Below are 13,045 nucleotides of genomic sequence, written 5' to 3'. Positions count from 1 at the left end.
GCACAAGAAAACTTTGTTTCATACTTACCAAAAGTTCTGTGGGATAGTTTACAAAAACATAAAAGGGTAGAAACTTTAACATGACCAAAGTACTGTCTTTGTGGAGTGCACCTTAAGTACTACACTGAAGTACTAGATCACACTGTACACTTAAGCCTGTGAAACTGGCTTTGAACCCATTATCTTGCTGAAATACTCAATGTCCTGTGCCAAATAAAGGAGAAGTTTAAGATGAAAAGTAGAAAAAACTTGTTAGTCCAAGGTTGCCATGTCTTGAATGTACTCAAGTGGATTGCCTACATATTAACATAGTTTAGTCAGATTGCTGAAGAGAAATGGTTAAGTGTGACTATATTGGATTAGACTACTTTTGTTGGTTAACACCAGCACTCACACAGTGGTTTTGGTAGTCTGTTTATGTTGTAATTCGTGACATTCTGTGGCAATCAGCAAAGCTAGAAGAGTTTGTTGTGACAATATTATTTTTTCATTTGCAGCACAAAAGAAATGCAACTTTTTCTCAGTTAAATGTTGCTGAAAATTAACTGAGCTGCAAGTGAAGACTTTTCTATGCAGTGAGCACTCTTATCACTAGAATTCTGCATAAAATCAGAAGTTTCTGTATTCCTTGCAATGTTCTAATTTCTGACCTCAAACAAAATCCTGCACAATTGCTCAAGTTCTGCAAGGCTTTTTCAAAACTTATGACACATCATTTGGGTTTGCATTTTTTTCCCTGAAGAATTGTGTCAAAGTGCAATGTGGTTAAATGTACAATCATTTAGAAAGACAGCAGTTATGGTTGCATGTACGCAGTCGGCACATCTCATTTTAGAAGGTAGCAAATATTTCACATTTCAAAATATTCTTAAAATCACAATAACCTATAGGGGAGGAAGCTTCTTTTGAATCTATGGCTGTCTAATAGAAGCAAGTTTGAAAATCCCATTTTCCAATGTTTAGTACTTGTTGAGGCTTTCAGATATGAGCATTTCCCCTTTTTTCACTGTTCTTTCAGGCATTAAAATTTGTTTTTGTCTTTCTGCTAATTAATTGGATAACTGTTTTTAATGACTTTGAGTCACTTATTGGCTCTTCTGCTTAAGTCTTATTAACAAACTTTTCAGATAGACTCTTTGACGAAATTTTTTCTGTTCTAAAATAAGCAGCCTCCATCGTTCCAGCGGCTGAAATTCTGAACCTTGTAAATTTACTCTTTTGGAGTGCTATCACTTTTATTCTGAAATGTGCTGATCAGAATTGTCTTAGGTGTGATGTTATTGGTATATTTTGTTGTTTTTGCTTCACCTTCTGACTGTTGTATTCTGTGTCTATGCCAGGAAAGGAGGATAACTTGTATGTAGTCATAATCATTGTTATTTTGGAAAAAAACAACAATCTGCTGGGAGAACCCAGCGGGTCAAGCAGTATCAGTGAGAGGAAAGAAATATGCCAATGCTTCAGGCCAAAGCCCTGCATCAGGACTGAGTGGTGGGACAAATGGCCAGCACAGGGAATAGAAGGGGGCACTGGCAAGAAAGGGCTTTGAGGCAACTGGTGGACTGAGATGATAGGTAGGGGAAATGAGTAGCTGGGTGGATTTGGAAGTGTGTAGCAAGTGAATGATAGATGGAGGCAGACAAAAATTAAAAAGTTTTTAAAAGCGCAGGAAACAATATGCTGGAGGGGGGAGTGTGAAGATGGAAGACAGCTGCTAGAAGAGATATCGGCCTCCATCTATCATTTAAAATAAATATCAACCTTCCAGTTCTGCAGCATAACTTGTTTAGCTCTTAAAGTTGCAAATGTTTTAGTGATCCTCCTTTTCTGACATGACAACTGATTATCTGTTTAAACTCTTCAATTACATTCCATACCATTTTACAGAAAAGTGTGGCTATTCTGAAATTGAATATTTTATTGTTAAGGCATGAAGCAAGTAGATTTTATGTCTCAATGTTTGGAAAATTGTTTAGTGCTGTTTAAATTGATTAATTTTGAAAAAAAATGTTTCATTTAGACATTAATCTCATTTTGAAATAGGATGTTAATTAGTATCTGTTAATTACTTCTCAGACTCCAATAGAACCTCATTGTGCATGTAGTACTGCACTTCAACTACATGATGCTTCACAGGTTTCCTTTACTCTCAACTTGCATATGACAGCATTTCTGTAAAAAGTTTGTATCACTTAAGTTTGTATTTTTTTTTTAATTTCAGCACAGACATAAGTAACTTTGGCCTTTTTCCACCTGTGTTTGCATGAAATTTGTTAGAATCTGTAAATGGAAATCAGAATTGGCAAGAGACAGAATATCTTTTTTCATGGAGAAGTTTCTGTATTTGCTGTTCTTCATATATTTGACCCAAGTCAATTTTTGTTTTATGCATGCTTAAAACTACATTTTTATTTCCTAATAGAAACTGGTCTTAACCAACAATCAGCTGACTACGCTTCCTAGGGGAATTGGTCACTTAACCAGTCTGACTCACCTTGGCTTAGGAGAGAACTTGCTCACTCATTTACCTGAAGAGATTGGTAAGTTGACAACCAATGGTGCATGATTTTGAACCTTGAGTTGGCATGTAGAAATATTATAATAATATTTTAAATGTTGACTTGTTAAGGTGAGAAATCTTACTGTTAGAAAACAGATTTTCCATTACAAAGCATTTCAGTCAGAGCTCAGCAGTGCTGGGTATTGTATTACATGATCTATGCTCAATTCTACCCCAAATAAAACACGTAATGGCAACAAGTCCTAAAGATAACTTGTTAATTTTTTCTTTATAATTCACCTCACTTCACTCTGATCTTTGCCTCTGATCTTTCTGCTTGGGTCTCAGATCCACCTCACTGTCTAAACTGGTGGAAGGGGTGTGGGTGCAGCATCTCTGCATTTTCCTAGTTGTGCTTTAGACTTTGGGAACCCAAATCAAAGCTACAGGAATTATGCCCCTCTCAGGAGACTCACACAAGCAGGTCAGAATTCATCACATTAGGCAGGCTACTCATCTAGCCACACATCTGTCTGTGCAAGTTGCAGGTTACAGATATTATCAGCATTTACTTTTTTCCTTAAAAACTTACTGTGCAGTGGAAGATTGGATTTCGTTAACCTTTTCTTTGTCTTGTGTTTGAATGCTTTTAAAACATGCCAGGATTATTAAGCAAGTTTGTATTGAGCACTGGATTTTTGCAAACTGGATGTTTAAAATCAAACACAGGACACTACAGCACAGGAGAAGCTCCTTTTGTCTAACATGACTTGTCTAATGACGATGCCAATCTAAACTAATTCCATATCCCTGCACAAGGTCTATATCCCTCTGTTCATTGCCTATTTATGTCTGTTGGAATGCCCCTTAAACTTTGCTGTGATAACCTGCTTTTACTACTCCTTCTGTCAATAAATTCCAGGTACGTTCCGTATATTAACCTGCCTTGCAAATGTCCTTTAAGTATTCCCCCTTTTACCTTACACTTTGACCATTTGATATTGCTGCTTTGGGAAATGACCTTGACTATCCACCCCATCCATGCCTCTCATTATTTTATATGCTTACATAGGTCACTCCTCAGGCTCTAACTCACTAGCGAAAACAGTCCCAAGTTTGTCCAGTCTGTCCTTTTAGCTAATACAGCTCAATTTGGACAACATCGTGGTGAACCTCTTATGTACTTTTCCATGGCCTTCACATTCTTCCTATAGTGCGGCAACCAGAACTGCATACATTGTTCCAAATGTAGCCTAACTAAACTTTCACACAGATGCAATGCAACTTGCCAGCTTTTGTACACAATGCCCCAAATGATAAAGGTATGCATGCTGTATGCCCGCTTTACTGTTTATCCATTTGTTGTCACTTTCAGGGAGCATATTAATGCTGCCAAGTGTCCTCCCATTGACTTTATACTTTCTCTTCTTGCATTTGAGTTCCCAAAATTATCACCTCATCCTTTTCAAGTTAAACTCCATTTGCCATTTCTCTTGCCAAATTTCCAACTGATGTATGTCATGCTGTATCCTTTGTCAACTTCCCTTGTTTTCCCATCAAATTTACTAATCAGACCATCAATATAATAAACAAGAGGTTGCAGGATTGAATGGTTTGTCATATGAAAAACACTTGATGACTCCGGGCCTGTATTCACCAGAATTCAGAAGAGTGAAGGGTAACCTCATTGAAACCTATCAAATGGGGAAAGACCTTGATAGAGTGGATATAGAGACAATGTTTATTATGGTGGGATAGCCTAAGACTAGAGGATGCAACCTCAAAATAGAGGGGTATCCTTTTCGAACAGAGATGAGGAATTTCTTTAGCCAAAGAGTGGTGAATCTGTGAAATTCTTTGCCACAGGCAACTGTGGAGGCAGAGTCTTTATGCATATTTAAGGCAGACATTGATATATTCTTGATAGGCCATAGCACAAAGGGATACAGGGAGAAGGCAGGAGATTGGCTGAAAGGAAAATGGGATCAGTCATGATGAAATGGTGGAGCAAACTCAATGGGCCAAATGGCCTAATTCTGCTCCTATATCTTATAGTCTCAGCACTGAGCTGTGGGACAAACTCCATTCAGAAAATTCTTTCTTCTGTGATGAAGCCAATTTGGATTCAAATTAACAACTCTATTGATCTCACAGGACTTAATCAGCCTACCATGAGGAACCTTGTCAAATGCTTTACGAAAGTCCCTGTAGACAGCATCCCTCAGTAATTATCTTGCCCTCACCAGTTATCTTTCACATCCAAAAAGAGTAAATCAAATTTGAGAGACAGGGCCTTGTTTGCACAAAGTTAAACTAACTATCAGTAATAAGTCCATGCTTTTACAAATGTGAGTAAATATTGTCTTTAATAAACCAGTAGTTTCCCTACTACTGATGTAAGGCTTACTACCCTCTAATAGATGAACTATTTTACGTTAAAATTTGCCAATGCTCTTTTATCAAAATCAATGGAGTGGAAAACATAAGTAACATCTAAACAAACGTAATTCTGCAGATGTTGGAAATCCAGAATAACACACAAAATACTATCTTACTGATTTAGGTACTTCCTTTTTTTCTGCTTTGATTAAGTTTGTGTTTTAGGCATTGTAATCCCTTTACCTTTCGAACATAAACCTTTATTTATTGTCACTTATCATTTATGCCATGTCAAAGTATAGCTTAATGTTGTTTTAATTTGCTGGTTTTAATGAATGGTACAGAGATGAAGCCTGATTATTTTTCTTCCTGTTGTGGGACTAGTGCTACTTGTTTCAGATTCAGATTCACATGCACATCGAAAGATACAGTGAAATGCATTGTTTCTATTAGCAGCCAACACAATGCAAGGATATGCTGGAGGCAGCCTGTAAATGTTGTCATAACATCCTGATGCCAACATAGCATGTCTGCAATGCTCATCAGAACTGTAGATTCTAAATCTTTGGAATAAGTTGTGCATCCAGCACAAAGGCTTCTATTAATTAAACTCCTGGATATTTTACAGGTACACTGGAAAATTTGGAGGAATTGTATTTAAATGATAATCCTAATCTGCACAGCCTTCCTTTTGAGCTGGCACTCTGCAGCAAGTTGTCCATCATGAGCATTGAGAACTGCCCACTCAGCCATCTTCCAGCGCAGATTGTAGCTGGTGGCCCATCCTTCATCATCCAGTTCCTGAAGATGCAGGGGCCTTATCGTGCCATGGTTTGACTGAATACACTGTACAAAATATAAATTGCGTTATTGTCATTATATATAAAGCAATTTTACTAAGACTGCAGTATGTTTCTGGTAATAGAGGAATTGTAGCCATTTAGAATTTTTTAAAAACTTGTAAAGAATTAGTGCTGGACTGAGGGTTCATGTGAGAAGTAACATTCTTTTTTTGTGGGTGAGATTTGGGAATGGATGTTGCAAAATCTTCAGCATGATTTTTATGTATTAACATTTGAACATATTACTTTGTGTATTTAATATGCAATGTAATATTTTCTTAACTATTAACATACTCAGTGGCAGGCATAGGACCTGGGGAATTCTCTGAATATGTAGGTGCCAATTACCATTCTAGTTTTATCTTGCATCTTTGATTTCTGCCACTAGATAATAAGTCACGGTCAGAATTGCAAAAGCCTATAAATACTTCAGGCCTGCCATTTTCTTTTGTGTCCCAGTCTAATTCTGTGATTGATAAAAGTTAAGTCATGAAGTTTTAGGGTGGAAGGGAAGATTTTGAAAAAAATAGAAAAGGGAAGAACCATGCAAGGTAGGCCAAGAACATGTATGTTCAAAAGCCAATGGTGGGAAGAACAATTAAACCAAAGAGAGAGACAACAAATGCAAATTAAGGCAACGCAGAGAAAGTTTAAAAAAAAATCTCCCCACATACATATTTTGTATATTTGAAAAAGACTACTTAAATGATTTTCTGGGAGTCAAGTAATGTCCTTATAAATAATTTCTGTATATTCTTGATCAGTTCCATCATAGTCTCCAAGATTTGCCATTTGATTTAAGCAATTGTGTGATGCTGACAGGCAATATTTGTATAATACAGATCCGCTGGTCATACACTGCATAGTTTGACTGTACTGTAGTCTATGTAGTATATACAGGAATATGGCCATTAAAGTTTGTTTCCTATTATTTCAATAACTCCAACCCCCCCCCCCCTAACAAGTGCAAAGAAGAGCTTAAGAGCAAAGCAAAGGGATACACCCAGACCCAGCCAGCTTTTTCCTAAGTGATCCATGGGAAACACTTGCATAACACAAATTTTCTCTTGCATACGATCTGAAACCTTTTGGACCATAGATGCCTAACATAAAGTTCTCTGTTTCTGGAATTCCGTAACAAAATCACCATATTCCCCCAACCCTTTACAGCTTTAAAGCACAGTGATCAGTTTCAAATCTGTTACTCCATCCAAGAATTGGTATTTTTATAACCTGTCCTTCATGTTGTGTCTGCACATGAAGCTTTGTGTGGAGGTCTAATTTTCCTCATACACATTTTTGCTGCTGCATGTATTTTTCCAAATTGTATGTATGGGTTATTCGAGTCCTGGCAGTTTACTTTGTTAATGTGAATACATGTACAGTAAATCCATGGAAAATGTTCTTAGGAACTATTCTATAAATGAAATGCACATAGTATTGATATAAAGCATTCATTCTGTTCAGTGTTCACTTGAGGGAAGTTCCCCAGTTGGATATAGTTGATTCAGTGTTTGTACAGACTATTGCCAGTTGCTGGTGTAGTACATATCACTGCATGTTGTCAGCATCTTTTTGGTTACAGGAAGGCTTTTATATCATGTTTGCATGTCTCTCTCAAATGATACTGCATTTTAAGACTTAAATTTAATACAATTAAAAAGTGAATTTTTAAAATTTCCTTTTAAAAGTTGTTAAAACTCAAATTGCACTGAAATAGAACCACTTTTCTTTCTCCTCGAGCTGTACTATGATGCTCATTAATTATAACTTATTGTTTGTCTACATTTTGCTGTTGTCTTGAATGGTTCAGATCTGTTTGCTGGAGAATTCTTGCTTTGAGCCTTGCAAAAAAAAAAACTATTGTGAACTTATTCTGCTCATCAATGTAATTTATGTTGTCATCTCTTTCAAAAGATTTCTATTTCCTGCAAAAATTTGCAAGGTAGAAAATGAAGTCTGTAAACCAAGGGATGTGTAATACTTAGTCAACAGTGCAGCAACTGTGGAGTAAGCTGTATGCTTAGTTGTCATCAAAACAACAATTTTTTGGCAGTTACTTACTGCCTGATTATCCCTGTGATCATCTTTTAACCTCCAACAGATCCTAAATTAGAGACAACAAAGAAATCCAAAAGTTGTAAAAGTGATATTAAAGCAGTATTCTTCAGCTGACAGTATTTTGCTATCAGTGTAGCCTTTATTGACTGGTTAATTTAACGTCAGCCGTCACTGTCCAACATGTATTGATTAGGCTGCTTTGTGCAATCTATTTTGCATTGCAGACTTTTTGTTTCTACAGTCACTGGTTTGTACTTAGAATGTGAGCAAGGCTACTTCCTGGTACCAAATGTTACCTTTAATCTGAAGTATACTGCAAGTCAAAATTTAGTGTTCAAGAAACATTTGAATTACAAGGTTTTCCAGTTAAAACATGTCAGCAAACATAAAGGAAACAAAAGTAAGTTCTTTTAACTGAATTGGACAGTAAAACTTTTAATATTTCTTGTGAATGTGGTTATTCCAGTATATAAACTGTAAGGTGCAAATTGTATTGCTGTGTAGGACAACAAACTAAAAGATCACATGCTAAATATCAGTTTTTATCTAAAATCTGTGAGGTCTATTTGTAATGTTTATGGTTTTCATTTTTACTCAGGTTGTGTTTGGCCAATCCTTGCCTTGCTATAGGCAGGGATTCCCAACCTGGGGTCCACGAACCTCTTGGTTTATGGTAGGGGTCCGTGGCATAAGAAAGTTGGGACCCCCGCTATAGAGCATAATGTATTATTACGTATTGGCAGATATGAAAAGAAAGTCTTTTGAATCTTAAGTTTTCAAGTGCATAGTGAAGACTTTTGTCCTTCTGTTTTCTTTAAATAACAAAAACATTCAAGGTTTTCAGCCTTAGTGAAGTTTTAAAATTGCAGTATTCACTTTATTGTTGCATCCACTGGTACTGTATAACAGAAGCAGATAATATTCCCTTTTAACAATTTGTCTACAATTCAGTTTATAAAAATCTTATTGTGGGATTCCAGTGGAGAAATGCACTGAGAAGCTGTGCATCAGTAATCTCAGTATTCTTCCTGAAGTATTGACTGAAATGGTGGATCTTTTCTTCATGCTTTATGCCATTACCCGGTGAGCAAGTTTGTAGAATTTTTTAACGGTGCAAATGTATTCATGCATTCACACAGCTGCTTTGTTGGATTAGTTCCAAAATTCATTTTGCCAGATTTCAGGTTAGGCTGATTCAGTCAAATTTAGTGAGTCATATCGAGCAATCTGAAAAGTTTAGATCTTCCCAATTTTCTGTAACTCAACGTCACTTTGAAATTTACTGCATTTAAAGTAGCCACTACCTTCTACAGCTTTACCACTTGTGCTCCTAGTTAAGCTACAATGATATTTTCTAGACTACAACATTTGGAAGTATTCTATTGAGAAGTCGATGATCAGTAAATCAGACAATTAGAGATGCATTTTGAATTTAAGTGCAATTTATATAAAGAATTTTATACATGCATATCCCTGATGGCAGCAGATAAATTATTTTCAATTATTCTAAACTAATTTGGCTAATAACCAGTAAGTCTACAAAGAATGGTTTGCTTATTTTTTGCCTGCCTCTTTCGGCAGTCCTTTTACCAGATAGCACAAAATATGTTTGTTTACTGGTGCAATCAGACCATTAGACTGCTCACCAAAATAAACAATGTACAAACCAGTAAACAGATATTTTTAAACCAGTTGTCATTTAAAATATTAAAATGCCTCTTTATTTTGTTTTTATAAAAGTCATTCAGTGTATCTGTGCATTCATTATAAATAGTAAATTTGTAAATGAGCTGTTGTTGAGTCGTTTGCAACTGTTGCATGACTTTAAAGGCTTAAGTGTACAATTAACTTTGATCCATGGGTGTGGCAAAGGGGTGGGGGATTACTTTTGGCTGCTGTCTTGGAAGGAACATTCACTTCCATTGTAACGTTTAAAGTAAGACCTTTTAATATTTCTGTTCAGGTAAGAATATTAAAACAAGTATCACAGGTGATTGTATATCTGATATGCTATTTCATTTTGCACACAAGCGATGACATTTTAATGTGTTGCCATTATTTCTGGTGTAAACAATATTAAACTATTTACTGAAACTTCGGTTATTCTAAAATGTGTTAAGTCTTCTGAAAAATGGGAACCTTCTCATAAGTTTAATGCTGCTCACTTTAATCTAATACTAATTATTATTTTCTAATTCCTCAGAAACTAAAGGTTAAAATATTTCCCCAGCTTCTTTACAAGATACTGAAAGCGAGCATTTTTACTTAAAGATATCAGCCAATAAATTCTTCTTGTGCTGCAGTGTTCTGTGTACTTGGCAAAGGAATTTAATTAAGGTTGAACAGGACCCTAAAAATCCTGATTGATTTTTTCCCCTATCTATGGCCTGTGACCTACCTGAATTCCTTTAAGGTGCAGCTGGCAGAAGAAAGCCCTTTGTGCATGTTTGAATGTACGGAACTGATCCAGTTGCGCGCAAGCGCAGTGCTCATGTGAAACAAGATGTTGCTAGGCATGGCTGCAGACAAAATACATGCGGTCTTTGCATCAGTGCTTTAGTGTGTTTCAGTGTAACTAAGGCTATGTCCACACTACGCCAGATAATTTTGGAAACAAAGCCTTTTCTCTTCGTTTTGACAGTCTGTCCAGACTAAAACGGCATTTTCATCCCCCGAAAACGGAGATTTTCAGAAACGGTCTCCAGAGTGAATAAATCTGAAAACGCCTAATATCCATTGCAGTGTGTACGGGGTAACCGGAGCTTTTTAAAACCGCTGTCATGACAGATGGCGGCAGCCCGGCATTTCCTCCCCCCTCCCCCCCCCTTCCTTTATTGTCGCCAAACAATTGATACTAGAGCATACAATTGTCACAGCGATATTTGATTCTGTGCTTCGCAGAACCTAACAATTTCAGAACAGACGGCAACGAGACTGAAGCCAGAAGAGTTAGAAATGTACTCATCAAATACTTTGACCCATAGCTTACTGAATATATAAGTATACTTACTTTGCCCTGTTTTCTGTCCTTGCTTATGTGAAGGTGGTTTACCTATTCATGCAAGTACTTCTCTGACAATAGATGGGTAACAGCCTAATGTAACATTGTATGGAAATACAAGATAACACTGATGCAGACATGTTTTATACATTTAACAAGGTGCTTTATTAATACAACAGAGTTAGTCAGTTTTTCAATGTTCGTCGTCAGCCCAGCATACTGTCCGTGAACTCCCTGTCGGTTGCCTCCATACACTCCAGTATTTTTTTTTCAGTTTTAAGTCCTCCTGCGCGAGAGCCAAGAGCAATTCATTTTAAGCTTTTCTAGTCTGTAACTGGACAAACGCGCACCAAGTATTCCGTTTCCTTTTCGCTTGTTTTCTGTGTGTTCTGCACACGCCCAGCAGAGGAGATTCGCCCAAATATCCATGTTGGTGTGGACAGAGATATTTTGAAAAATGCTTTGTGTGTACGCCTGTTGTTCTTACTCAAAACTGCTGTTTTCAAAATTATCCGGTGTAGTGGGGACGTAACATTAGTGAACAAATCAGGGAAGCTAGGTTCTTTAACTCAAAACCAAATTAAAAGCTTACAAAGTACATCAAATGGAATGACTACTTGCACTTGCAACACTTTTTTTAAAAAGGCACATTTTCAAATGACTTAACCCTCCCCCCCTCCAGTATTTTGTAATTAATGTAAATATATTTGTGCTAGGACTCACTTGGCTACCAATAAAATGGGTGAAATATTTTAGAAATCCTAACTGTGGTGTGCAACCCATTTGCCTTGGGTCCAAAGACCCTTTGGAAATCAGAGTGTGTATAATTGCCTCTCGTCAATGTTTAAGAATGGAAAACTGACATAGTATTAGCTAAAGATGAGCTCTTTGTCATTCAGGGATGAACTACAAATGCTAATTGTATTCACAGCAAAATAAAAATATCTAGGACTCTTCAGTATTCACTCCAAATATTTTATTCTAAATAAAAAAAAATTAGTTGATAGCAACTATGCAGTGTAACTTTAACATTGACACAATATGCAAAATGTAATTAGCTCCAAGTTACAGCAAGGAAATGGCAGGAAAGTTGATTGTCTTTCTCAAGCTGACTCAAATGCAAAAAGGAATTGTTTTATAACAGCAAACATGCAAATCATTGGAATTTGGTAACAGGATTACTTTTATTGATCCCTGCACATGTAAGCAACCTAAATGCAGTATAAATATAATTTAGATATTGTCCCCATTTGAAAAATAATCACTGCTTTGCTTGCTGCTCCTATAAATTGTGGATCTCGCCAATTTTCTACATTCTTTTCATTCCTCCCTCTACTAATAGTGTGGTTTTTGCTATGTTTAGTCTCTCGCTATTTGGACAGGTCCCAGTCATGGTCTGTGGCATATTTGTGTTTGAATAAAGCTATCAAATAAACTTTTTAAGAATGCCGATCCTAAGCAATAGATTTGAGTGTAACTGAGTAGAGCATGATAACAAAATTAGATATGGCTAAAACATCTGAATATCAAACCATTTAATGTGTGAAAATAAGTCTTTTTAATAGTTTTCAGTATTGCTTTCAGTTTTTTGAATTTTAAATAAAGTCATTGAAGCACCTCACCACTGAACCTCCAACACTAACCTAATCCTCCATATGCGAGAAACTCTGCAGATGCTGGAAGTTCAAGCAACATACACATAATGTTGGTGGAACGCAGCAGGCCAGGCAGCATCTATAGGAAGAAGTACAGTCGATGTTTCGGGCCGAGACCTTTCATCCTGACTTTGGTAGCATATTTTCTAAATGGGGAGAAAATTCAGAAACTGGAGGTACAAATGACATTCGGAGTGCTAGTACAGGATTCCCTAAAAATGAATTTGCATGTTGAGTCAATAGTCCATTCATTTGTTATGTGCTGTGTCATATGACGTAGGTGATTATGGTCTTATCCATGACCATGATTGTTCTTGCCAAATTTTTCTACAGAAGTGGTTTGCCATTTCCGCCTTCTGGGCAGTGTCTTTACAAGACGGACAACCCCAGTTATTATCAATACTGTTCAGAGATAGTCCAGCGTCAGTGATTGCATAACCAGGACCAGATGCTACATCTTGCCCAAGGGTGACTTACCTGCAGGCTGGTAGAGGGAAGGAGCGCCTTACGCCTCTGCTGGAGGTGTATTTCCATTATTTCACCCACTGAGTCAGTAGTAAGAAAGGCAAATGCAATGTTATTATTAATTTAAAGAGGACTAGAATAT

The 13,045-nt window shown here is 36.7% G+C and overlaps 1 protein-coding gene across 2 annotated transcripts in view; it reads left to right on the top strand.

The window, feature by feature from the left end:
• shoc2 (SHOC2 leucine rich repeat scaffold protein) overlaps positions 1 to 9,880 on the top strand; it is a 132,901-nt gene extending 123,021 nt beyond the window's left edge. For both annotated transcript variants that reach the window (XM_072239835.1, XM_072239836.1), the window contains 2 exons: positions 2,423 to 2,540; positions 5,508 to 9,880. In XM_072239835.1, the coding sequence (XP_072095936.1) occupies positions 2,423 to 2,540; positions 5,508 to 5,716 (327 nt within the window). In that variant the 3' untranslated portion in view covers positions 5,717 to 9,880. The remainder of the gene's footprint in view (positions 1 to 2,422; positions 2,541 to 5,507) is intronic.
• Positions 9,881 to 13,045: the final 3,165 nt, after the last annotated feature.

Source organism: Mobula birostris, chromosome 21 (assembly GCF_030028105.1).
Source record: "Mobula birostris isolate sMobBir1 chromosome 21, sMobBir1.hap1, whole genome shotgun sequence".
In the NCBI taxonomy this organism is placed as follows: domain Eukaryota; kingdom Metazoa; phylum Chordata; class Chondrichthyes; order Myliobatiformes; family Myliobatidae; genus Mobula; species Mobula birostris.
This window is presented reverse-complemented; position numbering and strand designations above follow the sequence as displayed.